This window comes from Acinonyx jubatus, chromosome B2, assembly GCF_027475565.1.
Source record: "Acinonyx jubatus isolate Ajub_Pintada_27869175 chromosome B2, VMU_Ajub_asm_v1.0, whole genome shotgun sequence".
NCBI classification, from domain to species: domain Eukaryota; kingdom Metazoa; phylum Chordata; class Mammalia; order Carnivora; family Felidae; genus Acinonyx; species Acinonyx jubatus.
Genome location: NC_069385.1, coordinates 33,542,258 through 33,567,819, shown reverse-complemented (window position 1 = coordinate 33,567,819; position 25,562 = coordinate 33,542,258). Strand labels below are relative to the sequence as shown.

Genomic DNA, 25,562 nt, shown 5'->3' with positions numbered 1-25,562 from the left:
TAAACTTAAACAGAACAAAATCCAGATTTGATTCGAGGCACTCTATAGGCAAATTATGATTTGCCCTGTTTTAGATACATTGCTTCCTATCATGTGTAAGCAAAGTTACATAAGTTTAAAGATATAAAAATGCTTTTGTTAACCATTATCTCCAAAGTCAGCAGGTGCAAACTGGTCTACTTTTAAACCAGAGTCGTGGTATGTCAGCAAAAATGGAGGGAGGGACCTGAGGCGTTGCACGGCTAACAGACACCTCAGAAACGCCTGCTGCAAGGATACCAGAGAGGGGGGCGCCCGGATGGCTCAAGTGGGTTAAGTGTCTGACTTTGAACCATGATCTCACAGTTCATGAGTTCGAGCCCCATGTTGGGCTCTCCACTGTCAGCCCAGAGCCTGCTTCGGATCCTCTGTCCCCCTCCCTCTCAGCCCCTCCCTTGGGCACTTGCTGTCTCAAAAATAAACAAACATTTAACAAAATTAATGATAAATAAAAAAGAAGAATACCAGAGGAAGGACCAGCATAGAGGTGACCAGTGTGGGCTCTGGAATCACAGAGCCAGGTCCCCAACTCTGTGCAGGTGCTTGGCCCCTGTGCTCCTTACTGGGCACCCAGCTCTGAGCCACTTTCTCCCTGGGGGTGAGGAATAAATGACACGGTACAATGTAAAGCAAGTGGTTCTGTGCCTTCTGTGTCTGACAACAATATTTGCTCAATGAACACAGCACGTGTCGTTTCTGAGACAATTACTGTCTCCATTATCATTACCTGACAGGGAAGCCTGCTATGTGTCCTGCCTTGACTGTGTCATTTAGCTCATTAATGTCATCTACTAGTTTTATTTGAGGCAGACTCCAGTTGTCTGGAGTAGAAATGTGCCATGGCTACCAGGAGGAATTATAAGCTTTTCAAAGATTTATGTGACCAGTGTAACTATGTCAGATGGATTCAAGTATATTTTAGGAGTTACATTTCTCTAAAACGAGTCTGTTTGACAACATATCTGTTGTCAAGACTGCTCTATTTAACCGGAAAGAGTCACTTGTACCACCTAATAATTCACCTTAAAAACAGCACACTGTGGTACCAAACCAAGAATAAGGATGATAATGATGGGGATGATGATGATAAACGTTATTACATACCGGAAGTAGTTCTACATGTGTTCCATGTGTGTTTTCTCACGGGCTTTTCAAAGCAACCCTATAAGGTAGGGACTATTATTACCATCACACAGATGATGAAAGGGAGACTCAGGAAGGTGGTAACTTACCCACAGTCACACACCCAGTATGTGGTAGCAAAGCAAGAGCCCAAAGCAAAAACTGTAAAGATGAAGGGTCTAGACACGTAGCTGTATAGACTGCAGGAACAGGACGGAGGAAATGGGGAAAAAATGATCAGCAAAGTGCTCCTTGCTAAGAAGAGTAACATAGAGGGGCGCCTGGGTGACTCAGTCAGCTAAGTGTCAGACTTCAGCTCAGGTCATGATCTCACGGTTCGTGAGTTTGAGCCCTGTGTCAGGCTCTCTGCTGTCAGTGCAGAGCCTTCATCAGATCCTCTGTTCGCCCCTCTCTGTTCCTTCCCTGCTTATGCACTCTCAAAAATAAACATTAAAAAAAAAAAGGAACAAGAAGAGTAATGTAGAAATACGCCCTTGAAGAAGTACAAAGGAGGTGGGACCCAAGCTAAAGACAGTTAGGGGGTCTAAGGAGATCTGGTTTTCTCACTTGTCCATTTGTGTTGGTTGGTATGTATGTATGTATGTATGTATGTATGTATGTATTTATGAGACAGGGAGAGACAGCATGAACGGGAGAGGGTCAGAGAGAGAGAGGGAGACACAGAATCTGAAATAGGCTCCAGGCTCTGAGCTGTCAACACAGAGCCCGACGCGGGGCTCGAACTCACGGACCGTGAGATCATGACCTGAGCCGAAGTCGGATGCTTAACCGGCTGAGCCACCCAGGCGCCCCTGTGTTGGTTTCTAAAGGAACACGATATGGACATGTTTGCCGGCCAAAGAGGAAGTCAAAGGCATTCGTACCTTTGACATACATAACATACAAAGCACGATCCTATGTGAGGAATCAAATGAAGGATCAAGACTTCCATAGGGAATGACTATTTTTTCCCTTGAGACAGAACAGGAAGGGAAGAATGAACAAGAAGAAGAGCGGAATGCTACCTAATCTGGGGCTAAAGAGTTTTGAAAAACGGTACAGGAAACCGAGAATGCTCATGACTACAGCTTCTACAATCAGTGCCCCACCCAGCAGAGGGCATCTGAGCAGAGAGGCTGGGGTTCCCAGGGGCTCCAGAAGACCAGGAATATTTTAACAGGAAAGGAGGTAAAAGCACTGCCTGGTAGCTCTGAGGGTCCAGCTGACACAAGAAATAATCTATCTGTAAAGGCACTAATCTGGAGTTGTGCAATTTTCCCTTACAAAAAGCGAGTGCGTCCATCGGGACAGCTGTGCTGTTTAAGGCAGAGCTCTACAGCACTGGTATAGAAGTGGGGAGGTCGAGACACAGAGACCAGCAGGCTGATGGGCACAAAAGGCAAGTGGTTAGAACCTCCCGACAAAGTAGCAAAGGGACAGACCCCAGGGTTTTGGCTGGCTGGGGAAAGAAATTAAACAGGAGAGAGCTGGTAAGAACAACAAAATGAAGCCAATGGTGAACGATGCTGGCAAGAGAATGGCAGTTGGATTTGAAGAATGCGCTTCTAGAAGGGAAGGCATTTGTAGTCAGAAAGTGGAGTCCGGGACCACTGTAGAAACAGACCAGCTGTGAGTGACAACGAGGCACAGCCAAGGAGATCTGGCACCGAGGAGAAGCAAAGAATCATAAAATAGGGTGTTGCCGCATTTGCCCCTGTATCCACAACCACCACTTAATACGTACAGGGTACCAATAGCTGTTCTCATTAAGTCTAAGCTGTATCATTAAAATTACCTGTAGAAAGTATGATGTTCCACGCACACTTTCCATAGCCTTTTTGCTGCCCGATGGTTTGGCAGTTTGAATCCAATGGTGCTCTCAAATTGTTCGAGCTAGAATAAATCAATAAGGTAAATCAGCAAGATAAAGGAGTTGATTAGAAGCTACTGAAATCATGAATTCAGATGTTTCCGTGAGGGGTAATTCTTCTTGAAGAAAGGAGATACTAGTATGTATATCCAGTATGATTATACAGAATGGATTTTTCATAGAACTCAATACTAGTTTCTGTGAAAACCAAGTGCAACTGCTGACTTTAAGCAATGTCCACAACTCACCCTACCACCTTATCACTTAGTTGATTCAACAACAACAAAACGGGCCCCCACTATGTAGCAGGCACTTACAACTTTCTCTTTTCTGTTAAAGGTGTAGCTCTTACTTTTTTAGCAACATGGATATACATGCAGGTTGATTATTAAGAACTCTGACCTTATTTGCCATGAAAAAATAAGGAATAGTGCATTTTATTAAAATTCACTGGGAAAAAAATGAAGTCAGCTGACAGCCATAAAGAAGAACACTGACCGAAGCTGTTTAGATATGCCCAGGCCTACGTGACACTGCTTACCTCTGCTGGCCTAACTTTAATGTAGAAGTTACTGCGCTTATAGGAAATTTTCAAGATTTTCGGCCAAGCAAAACGATTGATTCTCAGTCTGTCTTTGTAAATGAGAAGCCCGTTAGCGCACACACCCAGCTTGATGTCCACGCCTTCCGAGTCCTGCCAAGTAGAAGCCATTTGACCGTGGTTAGAGCTGTCCAAGTTTCATGGGTCAGGAAGCTCATCATCTCCCCCCACCCCCTTAAACCATGACCCGGAACGCCAATTTAACAGGTTGGTATTTAAATATCAGTGACAGTATGTGAGTTAATAGAAACAGGGCACGTAACACATCTTCAATCTCTTATCTCCTAGGATCAAAATTCGATTTGTCAAAGAGTTATAGCCACCTGACTACAGGACACAATATTCTCCAAAAGGCATAATTTCTGTGTTCCCAAGCTTGCCTGCAAGAGCTGCTGGGGAAAAAGGGAAAGAGAGCTCAATTTAGACATCCTGAAGAGATAGGGTTTTCCTGGATACTATCCCAGTCCTTGGGGACACCCTGTCAGCCCAACTTAAGGTGCATTCAGACATTTTACTTTAGGCAAATTTATTTCAGATGGGCTATGCTAACTAATGGCTGTTAAAATCACGCCTCTATTCGGCAAAACACCAATCCCTCACAGAAAATTTCTCTTTGAATCTCTGAATTCTTCCGAGTAATTTTTCAATAACTCAGAGTGCTGACATCCAGTCCCCGTTATAGCATTCCCATGGCTGGCATTTCAATGGACTGCAAACTGGTCTTGAATTTACTCAAACTGTTTTCCCTCCCCAGCATTTTAACTTGGAATAGATGACAATTTACAATAATCACAAGCCTAAAGGATTTTTAAAAACCAAATAAAGTTACAGATAAAAGTGACATAGTGTCTCCTCACATTTCAAGTAATACTGAGGACCCAATACTCAAAATAGACAGATCACTGACTTTCAAGGGAAGAACTGGATTGCATTCACGACATATAAAATTGAAAACATTATTCAGAGACATTCATATTTTCAGAAATCACTTATGATATGGAACAAATTCTCACCAAGCCTGCTGAAACAAACACCATATTTAATCTAAGTCTCAATTCAACGAGAATGCAACATTTCGACTACCTTGTTACTGAATCATCTAGAACAAGTCATATTACTTTTTTAAAAATAGAAGTATAGTACTAAGTCACTGATGCCAATTGCTTTCTCTGCTGCCACACTTGAATAATTCATATATACAGGTAAAATGACATTAGACAATCCCAGCAGGTTTAAAAATTTAATCTATAGGGTGCTTTATTCACCCAAATCTGGCAGCCCCAATTCTCTCTAGGAACAGAGAAAAAAAGCTGGGATGAATCCGGCACAGGTGCCCAAGCAACTTGGCACCAGACAGAAATGTTGTTTTCCAGAAACATCATGGCCATGGCCACAGGAGCAAGCTGGAAGGCTGCCCAAGACAGTATGTTCTCACCACAAGTAAGGAGGCAACGCAGACTTGAAACACTGAACAAAGTCATCTCTAGTCTGAAGCAATCTTTAGGCAGGACACTGGAGCTATTTTATCGGATTTAAGAATAAACACAATCTGGAACCAAGTAAATCGGTTCATTTTCAGTTGTTGCACACATTGCTTCAGAATTCTCAGTATCTGTGTGAATACAAATTACAGATGAAGAGTAACAAATGAAAGAGAAAAAGCATGCCTTGGTCCTCCATATTTGACTTCTGCCATTCAGCAACTAAGTCAGAAAAAATAAACTAATAAAAAAGGAGCACCTTCTGTCCCTTATTCACTCCCCCTGAGGAAGCTGCCACATATGGGTGGCAATAGGGATCCCATGCCCTCGGACTTCTAAATGGGTTCAGTCTTGGGAAGCTCTTGCAGAAGATGAGAGAGAGAAGAGAAGAGGGAAGGGAGGTCAGCGAGGTGTCCCTGTGACAATTGTGGCTCCCTTGAAGACAGTGTTCTCCACACACAGATCTCTCCTTCTGGGTTCTGGCAACCACTCTCTGTCCTCACCCCTTCAGACCCAGAGGAGTTGGGAGAGCGGCTGGTAAGAGCTCAGGGCTATCACACTAATCTTGGGGTTCCCCTGTGCCTGCGTGTCAAGAGTACTTCCATTCAATGCTCTTCAACTTGTCCTAATAGCAGTGTGCCATGAAAAGTTCTTAGCAAAAAATTTTTAAAGACGTACTTAAATATGATCAAGACAACAAAGATGAAACTTTGATGAAAAGTTCTTTTAAATTGCTACAGACTTTCTTTGCAACAACCGACAAGCATCTTCCTTATCAAATATCATCGGAGTGTATCAGATGACAAACAGGACGAAAAGATGAAGGTTACTCTGAATTTTTTTCAAAAAGCAATCTGCTTCTAATCACACACCAGGAACAGAAACTACGCTTAAACAGACCCACAACTTTTTTACTTTTCTAAGGTACAATTTTGAAAACGAGAACTGTGAAACCTTGTAGTACTGCCATCTAAGAATTGGTTTCTAACTAGCGATCAACATGTAGATTTGCATGTGGCCAGAGTAACAGGGTTTAGAAGAGCAGAGACCTGAGGTCTCTTTGGTCCCAAACCCATTCTTCTCCTGCCTCCCCGGTTTGGATTTCTCGGCCGAGCCAGCCCGTCTCCATCACAGAGAAACAAGCTGAAAAACACGCAATGGTAGGAAGTCCCATTTCACCTCCTAGAATTTACCAGAAGAAACGAGGCAGATATGGGAATGCTTAAGAACACGTGGCTTAGGCAAATCATTCTCTGCACTCTGTTTTATGCAGTTGTAAATAAAAACAGTCAAGTCTTAAATCTTAAAAAAGCACATGGAAGGACCTGTAAGAATTAAAAGTGTATAGCACCCAGCAGTTAAAAATGATGTCAGAGACTATTTACTGACGTGGAAAAATCTTTCATCAGAGCAAGCAACAAAACAAACAACAAAAAATTCCTCACAAACTGATACCTATAGTGTGATCCTACTGAAAAAAATGCATGAGTTCTAGTGCTCAGAGATGTTTTTTTTAAAGAAAACAAGAAAACGTATCAAAAAAGCAACAGTGCCTATTTCCAAATAAAGAGAGTTCAGCGGTTTTTTTTTCCTTCTGTTTGCTTCTATTTTCTATGATGTATATGTAGGTCTTTTGTAACCAGGAAAAACAGTCGAATAAAGGCAGCCACGGAGGAAAAAAAGAGAGCGGTGCAAACATGAAGTACTATGCAAGTACGAAGCAGGAATGATTCACCCAAGGCCCAGGGAGGGAAGAGATCTTTGGATGGAGGGGCTTTCCAAGAGATTTCTCCAATCATAAAATCCGAGGTTCCTAGGCCCTATCCATCTAGGGAACCGTTGGTTCCCTCCGCATGTGGACCCTGGACACACTTTTCAAAACCACACCCATCTTTCACCTTACCTCTTACTCTCCTCCTTGACTCTCCTCACTGTGTGATCACCCGAAGTAGTGTCAGGAAGCACATAATGTTTATTAGTGGCATCTTCCCAACCCAAACCCTCTCTCCTATCACCTAGTCCATCATTCTGCCCTCTTCCCACCTCTCCAATTAGGCTGCGGGGGTTGCATCCCCTGGGGCCTGGGCCAGTCTCTTTCATCTTGCGAATGGTACAAAACAGGCCCGCAGAGAGGAGCCTGACCCTCAGGCTCCTTCATTAGCCAGAGGGTTTTTCAGAAGCGGTCCCATCCACACTGCACTGGCCCTTTCTTTGGATCTGCAATCCACTCCCAAGACAGGGATGGGAGAAGGGGTGGGGAGAGGCATCACCTGGCACAGCAAAAGGTGGGGATGCAGAAGAAACCAGGAAGGGGGGGGGGGGGATGCTTGACAGGTGAGTCTCAAGGTGAGTCCATATGAAAGGGTGTTAATTGAAAAGATTGAGAAAGAAGTAAGGGGGCAGAGGAGAGAAGGAATGCTCCTTTCCATAAGCACAAACCCCACAGTTAGTCACTAAAGAAATATTATAGAGACCCTTGGGTGAGGGTGAATAGCCTTTTCCTAAAAGTGAGCTAGGCCACTGTGAAACTGGAGCCCTTTCAAAACCGTCAACAGACTGGAAAGATGCCACTTCCCATTACATTGACAGTACCTTGGCATGATGTAGGTCAACGCCATACATGGAGAGCCTCTTTGCATTTTCTAAGAACTGAGAATCAGCTTGTGCTGGAGATAAGCCCCTGAGGATCAAACGAAACAATATTATTTTATTGGCAGCTGCAAAGCAAACGTGGCCCAGATAGGAAAGGAGTGAATGAGCTCGGAGGGTTTAGGGTAGAGCAGTTAACCCCGCACAATTTACAGATAAGCAGGGAACAGGTAAGAAGGCTCAACTCTCAACCTCTAGAAGTTTCCTCATAGGATCCTCTACTCTAAATCTCTACCCTTCCTTTCTATCTCAGAGAATTGTTTTCGATGGTTTTCCCAGTGGGGAAACGGGTACAACATAAATTCCATGAGAATAAAAAAGTGATTTCATCTTTCCAAAAATGGCAAATTCTTACTTCCCACTCCTTAATTTTATTTCGGCAGGATTGATCACAACAGAGATCAGAAGTCCCTGTATTTGACTTTACACCTATGGTAGATAATGCAGCTCACACCGGTCCATAACTATTTCCATTCCTGTCTCTATTCACAAGTCAACAAATTTTAGGCTCTAAGAGAGCAGGACCGTGTCCCGTTCATCTTCATAATCCCCAAAGAATTTCAGCACCTGATATTTCAAATTCAAATTATACAATAAATACCTATGGAGAAGAACCGGAATAAAGTGAAAGTGAATATAAGAAATACCGCTTTTTTTTTTTTTTTTTTTTTTTTTTACAAAAAAGTTAATGAATGTGGCCTGTTTAAAAACCTCTAATCTTTCAAAGTTCCCTTCCAAACATTTTTGTCGAACTCTTATAAAATCTCAATGTTGCAATATGGGGCAAATTGTAATTTTGTAGCGAGAGTTTGTCAACTTGGGCTAAAAACACATTTATTTTCACAAAGATATAGAAGTTCTCAAAGCGTAATATGGTACTTAATACGGTACTGAGTAAATCAGTAAAGTTTAGCTACTAAAAGCAAAACTCATCTTGTGGATAGAGAAACCACCTATATATTTCATGTCCATCACTACCTACACTTCTGATTCAAACCCAGAAGCCTAGCCCTCTAGCTTTATCGGATAAAAAACAAAAGGCAGGCGGCGCCTGGGTGGCTCAGTTGGTTGAGAGTCCAATTCTTGAGTTTGGCTTAGGTCATGACGCCAGGGTTGCGGAATTGAGCCCCGCATTGAGCTCTACACTGAGCATGGAGCCTACTTAAGATTTTCTCTCTCTCCCCTCCTCTGCCCCTCTTCCCTGCTATAAAATAAAATTTAAAAAAAAGGGGGAGGAGGTGGGCAGAAGAAATACGTATTAAGTGCCCAAACAAGTATGGGAGTATGTCTGTTTTATGTGCCCAGGTTCGGAGGGAGGAAGAGGGAGATGTCACAGGGAGAAGTAACTTTTTCCAATAAATGAAAACATTCAGGATCATGAGCACTGTTCTTCACGTTATAGTTGTGAACACAACGAAAGGCGATCTCAAGGCTACAGGTTGTCTCGTTTAATACTAGGTGAGGCTCCAAAAGGAAACACTAGATAATCCCGTAAACAGTGCTCGGATGTCTGGCAAGTGTCAGAAGAGAAGCTGTTTCAATCCCCTGTGGCTATTCTCTCCCCAGCAAGCAAGTCACCAGACCTGTGGGTTTTATGCAGCTCTGCCACCTTCTCTTCCAGCTCCTTCGTCTGTGTGGGGGCAAACTGGAAGTCACTGAGGTCACTGCTGCCACGTTCTTCTGGATCATAGTCCCCAAGTTCAGCCTGCAGCGTGTAGGATCCCAGGAGGGCATGAGTCACAAATGAGCAGGGCAGGCGGCCGGAGGCAATGTCCTGCCGGAGCTGAAGGCACAAGAAGTATCTGAGGGGCAAGGGGGAGAGGAGGGCCGGGAAGAAATCCATTAGGATGCAGCACCAATGATCTTTGAGTTCCAGTATTCCTCTGAAAACAGACGAGAAGGCAATGCCTTATGTCCACAGCAAAAATCGTCTTCTCTAATAAGAAGTCCACCTTGTTTCTTGGGCTCCTAACCCATGGGAATTCTGAACTGCTATTCTGGTCACAGTGTATTTATCATCATCATCATCATCATCATCAAGAGCTTTGTGACTGAAGATAAAAATCGTAATCACTTAGACTTGTCTCCGTGGATTTAAAACTGGCATCGAAATTTACATGTCCCTCAAAAGTTGCAAAGACTAATGAAAACTTAAAAACAGCTGCAGTTCTTAAGCATTTGCAAGAAGAGCTAAGGTCACCCACCCTTTATTCTTTCTAGCCTTTTCATACCAATTTCTTCCATTCCTCAGATGCCTTGAACAACTGTAAGTCTTTAAAGCCCTTACACTTGCCCATTTACTCCATCTACAGAGACAGTTCAATTTATAACAGAAAAAGCATGAGCTTCTGGGCCAGGCACAGCTGACTCTGTGCAACCTTGAGCTAGTGAATTTGCTCGTCTAAGGCTAATTCCCTACTTGTCAAATGAGAATTCTTCCGCCCTTTGAAGGAGAGGATACGAATTAGATAACATAATCAAAACATACCGCATGTTACCTAGGAGTCAGTAACTAATAGACATCATCATCATCATCAATCATAATTATGTTATTAACTTATTAAATAGTTCTTATTCAATGTTTCAAGTGGTTTTACTACAGTTACTTATAAAAGTTTCCATTTCCACTAGATGACATGTGGAACCATGTTATTTACATTCTATGAGGATCTGGGGTCGGGGGGCACTACCAGCTCCTTTGCTGACATTTGAAAACCTGATTTCTACTCGTGACTTCAACTACTTGCTAATAAGATTACCATCAATCCCTGCAAACTAAACAGCCCCTCACTCTTGAAGACCTTTTCGACACTGCCATTCCCATTAGCAGCTGGCCACTTTGTCTCTTTGCCAAGCGTGGGGCACAGTTAGCCAAGAACTTGCCACGTAGCAAGTGCTCCAAGATCTTCTGGCAGAAGGGAAGTCATCTCTCTGGCACTACGGTCTGAGGATTTTTATGCACCGCAGGAGCTCTCTAAGGAGGATTATGTTCCTTTGGTCCCTGGAACACCACAAGCAGAACTGCATTACTTTAGAAAAGTCCATTTTAAACTAGGATTCCAGGGTATCCTCTGATTCTCTAAGTCTGACTGAGAACCGTGCCAGTTCTCCACATTTCGTGACACTTTGAAGACCTAAACACCTAGATTTTCCACCTACTACTCAGATCTTGTTGTTCCGTTTGAGACTATGGTCTCGACTTTTCACGTTGGTCCTGTCCTGTTTTCAAAGAGAAGTCGAAAGCCCAAAACCTTCCAACAAAAACTCCAACAGGTTCCTGATATTCCCAGCTCCCTCTTCTTCACATAGCAGGAGCCAGCGTTCTCAAACACTATCCTGAACACTGCAACACTTCTGCAAACACCACTCTTGCACTCCTCAAAAGCCACCTCATCTTAAGTTTTCACTCAAGTCATAGTGAAGATTTCACTCATGATACTTAGGCCACCAGTCCAAGCAGGTGGCTGGTGTCAGGCTGCCTGCCGAGGCTTTTAGTGTTTAGCTCACCAAACTATCTCCTTTCTCTCACCACACACGGCGAGACTATTCAAGTCCCATTTAAAGGAAAAACCAAAGCACTTACCAATGCCATAAGTCGCAATTACCAGAGGATTATCATCTCCCGAACAAATTACTCCAAGAAGTGTGTGTAGAGAGAGGGTGCTAGGGCACAAGCCCCAACTGCAATGTTCGAAGGCATTCCTGTGGTGAGGCTGTGTATCCAGAGCAACCAACCTATCCGGTTTTATGCTCCAAAGCAGCTTGAGGTGCAGTTACAAAAGCTTATCTTTACTATTTACTAGCTGAAGTTAATTCAACCACAGCTTACTATCAGAAGACCGCCATTTAGCAACAAGTAGCAAAGGCGGGGTGGGGGTGGGGGGGTGTTGGTTAGGGGCAGTGGGGAAGGCTTGTTATTTACTCCATCTTGGAAAGAAATCTCCACATGGGTATCATGCACTCTTAAGCACCAACACAACCTGATGTCTGCCAAAACTGGCCTAGCAGAAAGCATCAAGGGCTCAGGAACCACAGGAATGAATCAAAAGCAGTCTTTCAGCAAGACCTCTGGTGTTCAAAAAGTATATTCTGAACACACTTCTCCTTGGCCATGTAACGTATGCACTTATTCTCACCAAAGCTAATAAGTCCTATCACTGGTAACCCAGCTGAATAGGGCTAATATACCAAGGCACTTGTGGACTCAAATGCTCCTTGGTTACTATTCAAACACTCAGGCACTCTCAGAATCAGTAACTGCTCCCTTGCTCCTCAACTGAATCTTTTATTTGCAACTTAAGTATATGTTTGTATGGCCCAGACAATCTCAAAGGAGATGGAAATGAAACAGCTATTGGCTAAGAAAGCCTACCTTACTAGTTTTTTTTTTTCTACTTTGAAATAGGAGGCCCCTGGAAATATAGTTCAATTGGCTTTTTAAATAATTTCATTTTTCTACCCTATATCACCTTTGTGATAGGAGACTAGCACACAGGTACACAAGGGTTATACAACAAAAAACCATTTTAGTATTAATCTGAAATATTAAATATCAATGATTTTTGTAAGTGTAACGTAAGAAAGTTGCCAGCAATATAATTTTTTTAATATTCTTTTACTCAACTATAAATGGAGAATTTAAAGTAAAAAAAAAAATTTGAAACTAGAAACATTTCCAACCATGTTGGAGTACGCTCATTTCCAAGGAACTTTCTAGAATTCAACTTATGAAAAAATATTTTGGCTTTAATCCTGAAATTACCATTATTCTCCCAGGGCACAGAGATAAATGAAAACTCTAAGTAAAAATTTGTTTTAAAATGTAAGTATAAAGTACCTGGTGATATCTTCAGTCAACTGAGAAGGATCAGGAGGATAAAACTTCACATTAAAGGTGAACAGCCAAGGAGGATCTGTAATTATTAAATGTGGGTATTTACCCAACCAGCAGAATGACCACTTATTTTGATAAAAATTAAAGGTTAATGTTCAAACAGCACATACTACTTCCACTATATGTCAGTTCGGAGAGTTTCATTGTTTGATTTTGAGAAAACTATTTACAAAAACAAAACAAAATATAAAAATTATACAAATAACCCACTATGAAAGAAAAACAGATTCCCTTTTTTTAAATAAACACTTACTAATACTTTCAACGTTTTGTATGGTGATATATTATGCAAAAATTTCAATAACCTATATGTAATCATTCTGAAATAAGATTTGTTTTAACCATAGACTCTCCAGATGCCAAATATCTCCTACTGTTTAAAGAGAAAAAAAAAAAAGTATTTTAGGATTTACACATTGTTGACAGAAGGGAGATAATGATCAATTGATCACTATAGCTATTCAAGAAACTGATTAATGGTCTCTTAATCCCATAATGAAATCTCAAAGAAGGGAGTAGTAAAACATCACAATACTTTATTTTTATTTATTTTTTTTAAGTTTATTTATTTTCAGACAGAGAGGGTAAGGGAGGGACAGAGAGAGAGGGAAAGAGAGAATCCCAAGCAGAGCCTGATGTGGGGCTTGAACCCACAAACCATGAGATCATGAGCCAAAACCAAGAGTTGGACACTCAACCGAGCCACTTAGGTGCCCACACAATACTTTTTAATAGTGTTTATTTATTTATTTTGAGGAGGGAGGGGCAGAGAGAAAGAGAGAAGCAGAGAGGGAGAGAGAGAATCCCAAGCAGGCCCTCAATATCAGCACAGAGCCCGATGCGGAGCTCAAATTCACCCGTAAGATCATGACCTAAGCTGAAATCAAGAGTCGGATAGACACTCATCCGACTGAGCCACACAGGCACCCCAAACATCACAATACTTTAAGACAATAAAATTATTCCCAGGTTTATAGAGTAGGTGTAAGCATACTCCTATAGAGCATATGCTTGGGCTGCATTGTGCCACAGAAGTGAATATAACAACCATCAGAAATGACTTATTAAAAGTTAAAACATTTCTATCTCTGCACTAATGTTTAACTAATGTTTGATATGTCATACTTTGGATAGCTTTAAAGAAAAGAAAGAAAAAAACACACAACTCTGGGCAGAGGGCAAGTATTATTTTCCTAAATGGATCCAAATAAATCCACTGGCCAGAATTCAGGGTTATGCTCAAAGTTCCTAGTATTTCTAAATAGAAACAAAGTATGTTCATGGTATTTCATTCCAACCACATTTGAAGGCCTCATGGTTGCTTTATTTCAGGGACTTGAAGAAAATTTTACTGAATCCCATTCTCTTTTCCAGCATGTCCTTTTGTTCTCTTCTCGCCATAAGTACCCTAACTTCTCTCTCAGAAGTCAACCCGTATGTGTGGAATGGCTGCTAAGAACACACGTGCACCTGTATTGGATTTAGGTTCAGTGCCTCACCATTCCACTTCCAAAGCCAATCCTGAATTTCAGTTCTGTGTCACACATTTAAAATATCATAGGGGCGCCTGGGTGGCTCAGTGGGTTGAGCATCCGACTTCAGCTCAGGTCATGATCTCACAGTTCGTGGGTTCAAGCACCGCATCAGGCTCGCTGCTGTCAGTGTGGAGCCCGCTTAAGATCCTCTGTCCCCGTCTCTCTGCCTCTCCCCTTCTTGTACACGTGCTTGTTCTCTCTCAAAAAATAAAAAACATTTTAAAACGCCTTTGAATAAATAAAAACAAAACAAAACAAAAACAAAATAAAATAACATAAATGGGATATAGGATTTTCCTGAAGAGTGAGACTTCCCTGTCCTATATATAGTGCCATGCTGGGCGGGAATATGCACTTCTTCAGGGGGCTGCTAACCTATAATTAAGCTAAGTCACCATAGGATTATCACTTCCTAATGGATCCTTATTTTTTGTTTTCTGGGTATTAATTAACAAGAGCACGTGCTTGCCTGGATAGGACTATAGGGATGAGTTTCTAATAGAACACTTATATTTTAGCCCTAGTAATGCTATACTTTAGGGGTGCCTGGGTGACTCAGTCAGTTGAGAATCCAACTCTTGATTTCAGCTCAGCCTCAAGTAGGGCTCCATGCTAAGCATGGTATCTGCTTAAGATTCTCTCTCTCCCTCTCTCCCTCCCCTGCTCAGGCTCACTTACTCTCTCAAAAATAAATAAGTTAAAAAAAAATGCTAAACTTGGGGTGCCTGGATGGCTCAGGTGGTTAAGTGTCTGACTCCTGATCTCAGCTCAGGTCCCGATGTCAGGGTCGTGAGTTCAAGCCCCATGTTGGGCTCTGCATGGGTGTGAAGCCTACTTAAATAAAAACAGAAAATTAAAAAAATATATATATATAATATATAATATATATATTATATATTATATATATTTATATAATTATATATTATAATATATATATATATAATATTATATATTATATATATTTTTACCTAGCTATACATGAACAGTCTATGGATCATGTATATAGCAATCACATGCAGGTCTCATATATATAGTCTGATTTGTGTACATCTGAAGAAAATTTCAAGGCAAATTTTAAACAGGAAGCAATAGGCTGTTGGTTTTCAAAAGTAACTGAAAAAAAGATTAATGTTTACCTTTGCTAATTGCCCATTAACTGAAAAGTAACAATAAAAGCCTGGCATTGGCTGGGTGTGAAGATAAAACATGCAGTTCTTTCGTCCACTTTAACACAAGCAGAAAGGAAGAGGTCAAGGCAAAAGCTAAGACTTCATGTTTCCAGCCTACTTGCACCATCAGGACAGGACAGGATTCCATTTAGAAACTAGCTCCAAATCATCTGAGAAAGCCAGATCCTACTTGTTACTGTTATCCCTCTTGCCAAACCACAAGGGCAAAAGTCCTGAATAACTCTAAAAAAAACTTCAGAAACCATCAAAACACAAGACCATGATTCATAATCAGCAGGAGTCTTGCCTTCCAAAAATCAGCAAGCCTCCATGGCTCTGAAACGAATGTCATACGAACATAATCAAACAAAAGCCAAAACAAAACTATAGGAAACAACTCAATGGAACATCAATCAGGTTTCAGCGGTTATCCTATTCTATGGTTTGGGTCACTTGGAAGCTCTGGTTTCAGATAAAGTGAAAGAACCAGGCATCCGTACCTTTCCGAATTCACGCACTCTACAGTTGTGTAGGACAACCATACAAAAGACAAGGGAAAAGTGCCAAGGCTCTCTGATACACTGTGGAAGCAACTGTAAACATAACATTTCTGTGTCTAACCATTTTTTTTTTCTCCCCTTTTCCATTATGAAGCAAGTATAAATAGATGCAACACCCAGATAATAAATGCAAGGGGAAAGAGGAGGGCTGCTGGAAAGCCAGGGACAATAGTCAAGAGACAGAGTGACCAACCATTCCAGGTTACTTGGGACTGTTTGAGTTTTAGCACTGTAAGTCTGACATCCTGAGAGACCCCTGTCCAGGGCAAATCAGGAAGGTCATTCTCTTCAAAAATACTTTTTTTTTTTCCCCTGAAGGAAAAGAGGAGTCTTCAAGGAGAAGAAATGGGCAAAATAAGGTAGAGGCTCAGAATTTCAAACAGGAGCAGACAAGGGAAGAAAGGATAGGAAAACTACCTAAAAGATTAATGATTTCAGGGAAAAAGAAAACTAATGTGGAGTGCCTAAAGTGAGAGAAGATAGATGGTAAGGAACATAAGGGAAACGCACAGATTTGTTCTGGTGTGTTGATGCCAGGAAGAATAAGTAGGGGGAGGAAAGCAAACAGCCTACTCTGGGTAGGCCGGCGCTCAGGGAAACGCTTTCTCCCACGACAGCTCTGGGGGCCCCCGGTCCAGAAGGGCTGCTGAGAATCCTGTTCTCCTGTCTGAAAATTCCAGCTGTTCATGGCCCTCTGCCTTTTCTGCCTTGGTCATCCACCCGCCCGGAAGTCAATTAAGGATCCAAATCCTCCAGAGACTTTTCTGTGGTGATGATATCTCCTGGCACAGACATCTGAAAGCCAAGCACAGGCAAGACCAGGGCCTGTGGAGGGAGCTGGAGCTGGTGAGGGGGAGACCCCGAAAGTCACTTTGGGAGGCTGCCATGACAGCAAACAGGCAACGGAAGAAAGGGCCAAGCCACACTGACTCGAAACCCAGACTCAAAGAGCACACAGCACGGCCCTGAGTGGTGGAACGACGTTGGAGAGAAGGCAGTGACCGCAGAGGATGCAAGAGATGACTCTCTGTGCTTTTCTGCCCCGAGTCTGCGCTCCAGTACATCTATGAACAGTGAGCGTGTCTACGCCTCTGGGGCCAGAGACAAGCCTGTTAATTAAACTAATTACACACTTCCAAAACAAAGCAGACGAAGCAATGGTAACTGGTCGCCTGGAGTAAAATTTACATCAACAGTGAAAGTTACAGACAAGCAACGTCTACAGCGGTAGACAGACACCGTGAGGGAATATTTAGGACCAGAAGGTTAGGACCTCTAGACCAGAAGAGTCCCGAAGCCACGCACAAAATAAAGTCACGAGGCAAGAAAAATACTGTTTCCTCAACTTTGTATATGATATACATGCAAAATACAGCTGATCATTCCATCGTGATTTTAGTAGTCCAGTCTACATTCCTCTGAATTTGATTAAAGACAGAAATAGATATAAAGATGAACTCGGAAGTATGATTATTTAAATACTCACTTCGTAGCTGTCTCTTTATTTCTTTTGCAGGATCTAGCCAGTTCTACAGGGGAGGGAAAAAAAAAAGGTTAATTAAGCCATAAAACATACTCCAGAGTCCAAAACGGAACAGTTTACAGTTCACATACTTGAGTGTAAACATAAATTCCTATTCAAAGCAGCTTTCACCCATTAGCATTCCACGGGCTAAATATTGATTTGTTTTTGAATGTGTGTGTTATAAATAAAACATTAAAACACTTTTGAGTCTTTGGGCAAAAACACTTTGGGTCTCTTGGGCCTCATTTTCTTGGATCTGAAATCAAATATCTATCCAAATGATTAGATACAATATATCTACACAGTCTTTGTTCCATAGAACTCCAGCAAATGGCCCCTGTGGACAGTGAAATGAGAGCCTCTGTCAAGAACGTAATTGGCTCTTAAAAGTGTATACATCCCAATCAAACACAGTTATCTCAACTCCTAAAGCCAACTTCTCCTCAAACTTTCTTTTCCCCCATACCATACAATGCTACCGAGAATACCATCAGATTGGAACTGATCGTTTCCTTCCTGCTCTTCATATAACATCCTTTTTAAACTTCATGCCAAGTTGCAAGTCAAATCATAAGGAACTCCCTTTCACTTCCCCCCTTTCTACCCTTTGAGAAAGTTAACAAGATTCTAGGAAACTACTATAATATCTTAAAGCAAAAATCACCAAATTTGAACTACTAAGTTCAAACCACCTGAGGACATTAAACATTTGTCTTTTCAAGTTATCAGCAAAGATCCATCCAAAAAAACTTTTATGTAATTTTTGTCTCTATTTTTTTAAACTTCTCCCACCTTATCCTTAAGTCAAACCTCTCAATTAAAGTTTACCCTACTTGGGGGTGCCTGGGTGGCTCAGTAGGTTAAGTGTCTGACTTCAGCTCAGGTCATGATCTCGCGGTCTGTGGGTTCGAACCCTGCGTCGGGCTCTGTGCCGACAGCTGAGCCCGGAGCCTGCTTCAGATTCTGTGTCCCCTCTCTCTCTGCCCCTCCCTTGCTCATGCTCTGTCTCTCTCTCTCTCTCTCTCTCTCAAAAATAAAGAAACACTAAAAAAAAAAAAAAAAAAAAAGTCTACCCTACTTCATCTTCACTAACGCAGGAGAACAAATACATTTTTTGAGATACAATTTTTTTTTTTTGATTGAAACAGTTGAGCCTTGAACAATGTGGAGGTTAGGGGTGCTGACCCCCATACAGTCAAAAATCCACATATAAATTTTAACTCCCCCAAAACTTAACTACTATAAGATTACTATTGACCAGAAGCCTTACCAATAACATAAAGTCATTTAATGCATATTTTGTATACTATATACAGTATTCTTAAAAAGAATAGAAATTCTTAAATTTAATTCTTAAAAAGAAAAGCAAGTGTTAAAATCATGAGAAAATACACAACTGTACTGTATTTATTGAAAGAAAACTGCGTGTAAGTGGATCCGCACAGTTCAAACCCACGTTATTTAAGGGTCAATTATAATTGGCTTTACAAGAAACAAGTTTCATTCATTCCAAAAGTATCCAAAGTAACGTACTGTAATATCTGTGCTTAAACAGAATTTTCTTCAGATATATAAAGCAAACAATGAAGATGTTTGTTGTTAGGTAGAAAATAAGAGCCTTCTGTCTTAACAATATATTGAACTGGTCCACAGAACATTAACTTAACACTATTTAAAAGTAGTAACAGGATGCCTTGAAAACAAAGCTGCATGGACCCCTGTGGGTTTTACTACACGACTCATGGCTTGCACTCAGCAGCAAGGATCTAAGGTGGGCATGTCCTACACTAACACTGGCTATATTCAAACGTCTCAATAAAGAGCTACCAGAGCTTGGTTGGGTTTCCTATTACTGGTGTCCCAGCTGCATGGCCCATTGATGTGAAGGGCCAGCAGGCGCTCCAATGGTACCTCCAGTGCTATGTCGGGGAGCAGCTCTAATTCTCCCCTTAGAAAAAAGCCTGGCATTCAGCTTCCTTGCCCGGCAGCTGCTGTCCCCACAACAGCTGGCTCACAAATGGCCGGCTATGATGAGTGCACAAGAATGAGGAAAACACATCTTTCAGTCTCTAGCCCAGACAGGGGGAAGCCAGGGAAGAGGCGAAGGAGGGTCACATGTGTTAGGGCATTTCATCTGTAAACAGAGAAAGAAGAGAGTAGAAGGGAAACTACTTAACTGGTCTTAAACGACCAGACAGACCCTTCCAGAGCTCCGGTTTCATTACGTGACAGTTGTTACAGATGCCTGCTGGAGAAGGCGGAGGAGAATGGCAGGAGCGACATCATCTTCTGTGACCCCAAGGAATAACGCCATGTCCCAGTCATTCCACACACTCCATTCTTGCCTGCAGAATCAATTTCTTATACAAGGTACCCAACAGGTTTCTGCACAGCATGGAGAGAGTCAAAGAGCCCTACAGACCCAGGAGAATGAGGAACCAGTTTCTGTGCACCAGCCAGCCAAATTCAGACTGACTGCCATTCTCAGGCCACTTTCCACAGTACTGCCAGCCAGAATATTAGAAGACTGAAGTGGCTTCTCCCCTTTATTACAGACCCCTATCCCAATACAAAGTGGACTAAGTTTACCTGATGTGATCAAAGACCAGCAGCAGAAGTGACTCCTGCCATCCGCCTACTGGTTTTCCCTTTGCTAACCACGCTCACTGCCACCTGTGAGTTCCACTCGCAAAGAGGAGGAGGTCCTCCCCTCCACAGCACAACTTTGCAAGGTCAGTGAGGGACCACATTACTTGTATCCTCCATAGTGCTTAGCAGGTGCAAGCAACCAGCAAGTACTAAATCAGTATCTGTTGACAGATATCTGCCCACTGCCATGCACTGGTCATCTTAAAAGACCACAAGTTAGGGGCGCCTGGGTGGCTCAGTCGGTTAAGCGTCCGACTTCAGCTCAGGTCACGATCTCGCGGTCCGTGAGTTCGAGCCCCGCGTCGGGCTCTGGGCTGATGGCTCAGAGCCTGGAGCCTGCTTCCGATTCTGTGTCCCCCTCTCTCTCTGCCCCTTCCCCATTCATGCTCTGTCTCTGTCTCAAAAATAAATAAACGTTAAAAAAAATTAAAAAAAGACCACAAGTTACAGTATTTTTATCAGATTTGCTTTTATTTGAATGGTTATGATCCTGAATGGGATATAACTTTATTGCCTAGAGTAATAAATTCATAAGTAAAAAAAAAAAATGACAATATGACTTTTAAAAGAAATACAAGTCTATTATCTGCGTTATCAATTACAAAAAAATAAATATATACGTATAAACAGATAACAAATAAAAGTACACTTCTCAGTTTTGACACTTGAGGAGTGCCAGATGGATCAAGAAACAAACACAAAAGGAGGGAAAAAGACACCAGAGAATGACGTAAATGCATGCGAATGTGCGTATGCACGCACGCACTCATGTGCGCGAATGCACACACACGATAGATTATGGTGCATAATTTCCAACTGTTTTTAAAGTTTTGGCTGCCACATATATAGGCTTTGCAACTGGAGCTACATGGAGTCAAATTCTGGCTTTCACCAAGTCTGTGACCTTGGGCTCATTCTTCGCTTTCTTAAGCCTCTGATTCCTCAATTCTAAGATGAGGATCAAAACAGGTCCCTCATAGGGTAGCTCTTTTCAACTCTTTGTTCAACCGCCTCCTGAAGAGGAAGTATTTATGCAAAGTACTTTACCCAATGCCTTTAACACACGGGCTTTTTTATAGTCATTAACTGGCCTATCACCTCTGGGTATATATCTCTTCTTCACATAATTTTATATTTCCAAAGGTGGGGTGTTATATATATTAAAGAAGTTACTATTTATATGAATGTTACTACCCACAAAAAGTTAACAAATCAGACACACTGTATTCATGGGCCAGATGAAATAAAAATCGGACCCCTCTTTCCTTAAAGAAAATTGTCTAATATTTGCCCTTTCTACAAAGCTACCCTACTACAGTGAAGAATCTTCCTGGAAACAAAGGCAACACATACCCCTTCTCATGAAAATAATTACCAGTATGACTAACACATACATTGAAGCGTTTGGACCAAAGTATTATCTAGCTAAGCTTTACTAAGTTTTGCCTGATAAGAATCCATCTGGTAAATTTGTTAACACAGATTTACCCACTACCCTCCTGAAACATTCTCCAGGAAGGGGGCCTGAGAATCTCTATTTTAAGTGACAGCTCCAGGCAATTCATAATCAGGCAAGATCAGGATTTTCCTCAGTGTTTAGAAAACTGTAAGGTACACATAACAAATGCAAAACTAAAACGACCTAAAATCCACACTGGATTTCAATAAAATGTATCTTGGCTTATTAAAAATAAAAGTAAAGTACTTTGCCAGCTACACTTATGGGCAGGGACATTCATTCATTCAATTTGGTATCCCTTCTCCTCACCTTCCCCTTTTTACCTCCACTCTGTACCAAAAGTATGCACCCAATATAGACATTTATTTTCTGAATATCATGTAAACCAAGGAATAAATAAAAATTACAAGGAATCCTATCACAGGCTTCCAACAGAAGTAAACTAAAATTAAAATGGGGTCCTAGAATATTATCAACTCATCTTAGAACACAAAACTGGAAGACTATGACTCAGTTGGGGGAAAAAAGTAACATCTTTACTTTCACTAACCTCTAACTGAAATCTAGCATTACCATCAATTATGAATGTGGGAGAAAAAGTCTGGTTAATATCAACACTACCTTTACCTCTGTCACTTGTAGCAATCAAAAATACTTCCATATTCCACTATAGTTAGATATTGGTGACCATCCCAAATTTAATATTTTCAGAATATTGTTTATTTCTTGACTTCCTCTATAGGCCTCTGCATTTTATTATATAGTTAAATCACTATTCTGAGAAGCAGCCCACAGAATTCATTAGACAGCCAAAGGAATTAATGACACAAAAAAGGTTAAGAACAAAAACCTGCATTAGAAGATTATAGAAATTTAACTAAGTAGCAAAGCAAATATCTGGACACATTTTTCTTTTAATACTGATTTATTTACTTTGAGAGAGAGCACGAGCAGGGGAGGGGCAGAGAAAGAGGGAGAAAAAGAATCCCAAGCAGGCTCCATGCTGCCAGCACAGAGCCCGATGTAGAGCTCAAACTCTCAAACCACGAGATCATCACCTGAGCCAAAACCAAGAGTCAGACGCTTTATCAACTGAGCCACCTAACCGCCCCCGAGTGAAAAGTCTTTTCTAGACATTTTCAATACCTGTTACCAGAAAAAGGGTTAAATAAAGATGAGTTTCAATTCTCCTCTAACAACAAAAACATCTAGGAAAATATAAAACTCTGATTAAGAATTATTATATTTAGATTCATAGGATGCTGGTGTTAAGAAAATCCTCAGAGACTATATGGTCCAAAAGTCCTTGTATAACGGGAATGGCTCAACTCCTGCCTAAGTGACTATGGTTGTTGGCACACTTCTCAAATGTGAGCCACTGGCTTTTGCTACATTCCAAACTGCTACCGTCCTGTCACCTCAAAAGGATATTTGATCTCCTAGATCAGCACTTCTCAAACCTTAAAAGGTTTTCCTGAATCACCTGAAGATCTAGTCAAACTGCAGACTACAATTCGGTAAGTTCTATAGTATGGACCTGGAATTTTCCTTTTTAACAATCTTCCAGGTAGTGCCAGTGCTGGGGGCACCCTTGGAGTAGTATAGCCCTAGATTTCTTTCAATGTCTTTTCCTAAAAGTCAGATGCACAGAGACATTTTTCAAGTCTGTCAACTGGCTTAACAGGTAGATGCCCAGCCTTCACTGGCTAAATATTCTATTTTTATTTCTATTTTATAAACATTCTACAGCCTCCTGTAGAAAGCCCTAGCAGATGGTGGCTTCCATGTGCCTACATGTAAGTATTTCTTTCTCTACCCCATCACACTAAACAGCTGTATCAAATAATGCCAAGACCTACAGTCGTCATTCCACCAAGGTGCTAACCACTTTCACCCGACAAAGAGGAACAGCCAGGCCCATCAACCAGCAGCAGCCCACAAGCAGTCCAAGGGTGTGGTCGTCTGGGCCGCAGGCCACTGAGCACCACAGACCTAGATAATGACCCAGGATACTGTCACAAAATCTGTCTCCGAGTCCCTTCCCCCCAAAAAAAGCCATCCATCTCGCCTAATACCCTTTCAGGCTGGATGCGAAGATCACAGAAGTTTTTTTCCAAATGCTTAGCTGTGCCTTCCTCACTTTTGGTGGTTGTCAACTTGGCCAGGTGAGAGAAGTTAAATTCATCCGACCCTGCATTACCAAATGTTAAAAGCATAAGCTTACCTAAGATCTTCACTTTTCTTTTAGGAATTTATAGTGCTGAAGCAGGTCCCCTTTATTATACCTCTGCCTAAATGAGGTCTAATAGAACACTGCCCTAATGCTGGCATTAGCAGGAAAGTTCCAGGCTTTCTACATTAGAGCAAAATGTTCACTACGCACCTGGGAGAATGTGATTCAACTCTTGTCTGTGGTACGAGAACGTACAACTGGACTGAATACAGAATTTTATTAAAGAATAGTTTATATATGACAAACAGCGTATTTGAGTTTTTAGTTCTGTTTTCCGGAGGGAAATGGACAGGCTATCAGACAGACACTTTAATCAATTTTCATAAAGTTAGCTGTGGATATCAACTACACTTCTAACAAGCTCCTCTTTCAATATGGCTTGAAGCAAAATAACAATCCCTGGGCTAGATGCCAAACTCTATTAACATCAAAAATTCAAGACAATGTTTTTCTCTTTAAAGAGGGTCCAAAACCCTTAATGATGGTTCCAGTTAGACATGAATACAAGAACTATATGGACTTGAAATTCCATACATAAACGAGTAATATGTTGCTTGATTCCACAAATTTTTAATGGCATTTTCCATAGTAAAGTTTACATAAAACTTCAAGAGACATTAAAAAGTTCTAACAGTAATAATGATAGATTTTCATACTTAGAGTAAATTGAAAAGCTTCCAACTCAAGATCTCAACCATGAGAAAGTACTACACTAAAATCAAAGGAGAGTTTAGATTTTTTCTCCATGGAAAATTTTTATACAAATAACCATAGCTTTACCTCGCCTTCAGTTTATAATATGTTGAAATAAGTGATTGAAACTTCTATAAATAGAGATAATATTCAGCATGAAAAAGCCAGCAGCTTAAATTCCTGTACGCCATAGTATCCTATTGTTGAAACTACGTGGGTTTCAAACACAATAGGACTGATTAAGCCAAGCTGATACAATGGTAATAACATTCTTCGGGGAAAAAATTAGGACACCATTCAAGCCTATATTAGAAAAATAAGAGTCCTTTTGCCTAGATGTCTTGAGGACTGGGTTTTGTCTACGTGAGAATGAATAAAAAATATAAAAGTCATGAAAGCAAATCAGATTATACATGAATAATTAAGTATACTGCCAATTACATGTAAGCGTTAAATTTTCTGAGAGGTTAGAAATTTCAGAAAGCACAGCCAGTTGTTTATTCTTCTTATGTTCTTTGGTTAAAGCCTAGATAGAAGTGTGTGCCTAATTATTATATGGGCATTTTCATCCCCACTTCATAAGAGAAACTGCAAAGGAAAATAAGGAATTAAGAGATATAGAACCCCTCCAAACTTAACCTTATACGAATATTCTCTGCCTCAATGACCTGAGACTCTCCTCAACTCCAGCCATACCTTCTCATCCTGAACACTAGGTCTTCTCATCACACAGTGTCCTCCACCCTCATTAGATTTCATCATCCCATTCTCAGATACAACCCTTTCCTCTCCTGCTAAGTTTTCTACCCATTAATTCTCACAGTACCTAATCTTCAGCTTCCTTGGACTTTCATCCTTCGGCCCCCAGCCATCTTCTCCCAACCTACTAGCCCATTTCAGCTTCAGTTATGTTCCTTCCTAGGTCTCTGGTGAATAAGCAGCTGGATTACCATCTCAGCAGCATCTCTAGTTTTCTAGATCTTCTGTCCCTCTTACCATCACCATTGTGAACACACCCAACTGGGAACCGCTATGATACTCCAGTTCTCCACTATTAGACCCAGGGTGCAGATGGCAATTAGA

At 41.3% G+C, this 25,562-nt stretch overlaps 1 protein-coding gene across 25 annotated transcripts in view; it reads right to left on the bottom strand.

The window, feature by feature from the left end:
• Positions 1-25,562, bottom strand: part of EPB41L2 (erythrocyte membrane protein band 4.1 like 2) — a 219,046-nt gene that overhangs the window by 53,616 nt on the left and 139,868 nt on the right. For all 25 annotated transcript variants that reach the window (XR_003419351.2, XR_003419350.2, XM_027056891.2 and 22 more), the window contains 6 exons: positions 17,407-17,449; positions 12,600-12,675; positions 9,346-9,564; positions 7,706-7,793; positions 3,573-3,725; positions 2,957-3,054 (listed from right to left, as the gene is read on the bottom strand). Coding sequence is in view for 23 of the 25 variants with exons in the window: in XM_027056891.2 (XP_026912692.1) it covers positions 2,957-3,054; positions 3,573-3,725; positions 7,706-7,793; positions 9,346-9,564; positions 12,600-12,675; positions 17,407-17,449 (677 nt within the window). In the remaining 2 variants the exon portion in view is untranslated. The remainder of the gene's footprint in view (positions 1-2,956; positions 3,055-3,572; positions 3,726-7,705; positions 7,794-9,345; positions 9,565-12,599; positions 12,676-17,406; positions 17,450-25,562) is intronic.